This window comes from Geospiza fortis, unplaced genomic scaffold (genome assembly GCF_000277835.1).
Source record: "Geospiza fortis unplaced genomic scaffold, GeoFor_1.0 scaffold289, whole genome shotgun sequence".
NCBI classification, from domain to species: Eukaryota; Metazoa; Chordata; class Aves; order Passeriformes; family Thraupidae; genus Geospiza; species Geospiza fortis.
Window position 1 is genome coordinate 495123 of NW_005054478.1, and position 1812 is coordinate 496934.

A 1812-nucleotide genomic window follows, 5' to 3' on the forward strand; every position below is an offset into this window, starting at 1 on the left:
CTTCGTTGTCACTCCCAACAACAGGTATGCCTGCAAGATCCCCAGAGTTCAGAAAATAATCATGATCATCACCCTGCAGTGAATTCTCAGGTCCTGCTCGGTTCGGTACTCCGTACGACAAGCTGTCCAGGGCAGGTGCTAAGTTGTGCTCAGCGTCCTCAGACATCTCTGCATCCAGAATTTCACCACCTAGGGAGAAAAAAATCCCAGTGAACTGTCAGAAAATTGACCAATTTCATGTGTAACAAAGGAGAAGTGTGAATGTCCTAATCTGGCTGATGCTGTAATTCCTTGAATATTCTCAGCCTTTTCATGCCAACATAACTGTGAAAACATTGCTGACATAGGAACGGTTCAGTCACCCTCACCACTCTGAAGCAGAAGCTGAACTGAGTAAAACTAACCAAAGAAAGAAAAAATATTAATTTCCGTTCACCTCACTTGTAGCACTCGTGCAGAAGGCAATGCAGGAGAGAATGAGCAGGAAGGGCTGGGATGAGGGCAAGAGAGTCTTGTTCAGCAGCAATGACACTTCCAAGAAAGGCTTTGTGAAACTATGACATTAGAGAATAAATAGAAATACTTACATTTTTCTGTAATATCAAATACCGCATCAGATTTATCTTCAAACTGTAAAAAAGGAAAGCACTGTGTCATTGTCTTGGTCAGCTGCCATGTACTTTGCTAAAAAGTATCTGATCAAAACCAAGCTGAAGGATCACAATTCCTCCTCCGCCTTCCTTCTTTGCCTCAAGCAAATTTTTATGAATTAAGACTGTTACATCACTGAGAAGCCACACTAACCCTAATGAGTTCAGAATACATAGAAAAGGCACACGAGGAAAATTTAGAAATAGTGTTGCTTCCCAGAGGAGAGAGGAAAGGGAATGTCAATTTTCTCTACTACCTGGGATACCAGTACCAGGTCAAGGCCATAGATTCTGCCCTGATACTCCATGAGCCTTCATTCCCTCTGAACATAAATAAAAACCAGGAGCTTGGGCAGCTCCCACTGCCACAGGCTGCACAGGCCCAAGGGTTTCACCTCTCTTAGAGGGAATTTTCCCCTTTCCAGGAACAGGGAAATGCAATGTTTAACTTCCCAACACAGAGAGTGTCAGTGTGAGTGTAAGCACAGAAGACCCAGATGCTGAGTGCTGCACAACATCTGTCTGCATTAAACATCCTCTGGCAGATGTTGAAGTTGTTGGCATGCTTGGATGGTGCCTGGAGAAGGATAATTAAAGTTTCCTTCAGAATGTCCAACTCATTAGCAGCCTTCTTTTCTGCCCAAGAGATAACAGTAATTCATTTAAGCCCTCTCTCCTTTCTCTGCCTTGCCAGCTCTACACTTCTTTCCTGCTAGATCCTGCTCACACTGCAATTCTTAAGCCATCTTAGGGAAAGTAATGGGATTTCATAGCAAAGGGATGAGCCCTAATTTCATTTAACTCAAGTCATTTAGTTGATAAATCCAGTATTTCTCTGGACTGTGATGGGAGCTATCAGTTTGGTAGCAGGCAGCTCTAGGAAAGGATGACAACAGACTGTCCCAGAGGTCATTTGATGGCAAAATGTCCCTTTCCAATATCACCTGCAGGTCTGCAAAGACAAGGTAGCTCCTTCAGCTTAACTGGACACATGGAATAGTGAGGACATGTCCAGCATGGCATCAAGTCAGTTGGATACTGCACCAGAACTTTCTAGATTCTCTGAGCAGACACTTGAGGCTGGAAAAGCAAAAGAGAACCAAAATAAAACAAAAAAAAGGACACATTTCCACAAGGCTGATTCAAGTCTTCTCCATGAAGT

At 43.3% G+C, this 1812-nt stretch overlaps 1 protein-coding gene across 5 annotated transcripts in view; it reads right to left on the reverse strand.

Annotated features, from left to right (window-relative positions):
- ZMYM4 (zinc finger MYM-type containing 4) overlaps positions 1 to 630 on the reverse strand; it is a 24903-nt gene extending 24273 nt beyond the window's left edge. For 2 of the 5 annotated variants that reach the window (XM_031063024.1, XM_031063022.1), the window contains exons 1-2: positions 588 to 625; positions 73 to 189 (exon numbers count right to left, since the gene is read on the reverse strand). In XM_031063024.1, the coding sequence (XP_030918884.1) occupies positions 73 to 166 (94 nt within the window). In that variant the 5' untranslated portion in view covers positions 167 to 189; positions 588 to 625. Of the gene's footprint in view, positions 1 to 72; positions 190 to 587 lie in introns of all 5 variants that reach the window. The other 3 variants (XM_031063023.1, XM_031063021.1, XM_031063026.1) reach the window with 3 other exon arrangements.
- Positions 631 to 1812: the final 1182 nt, after the last annotated feature.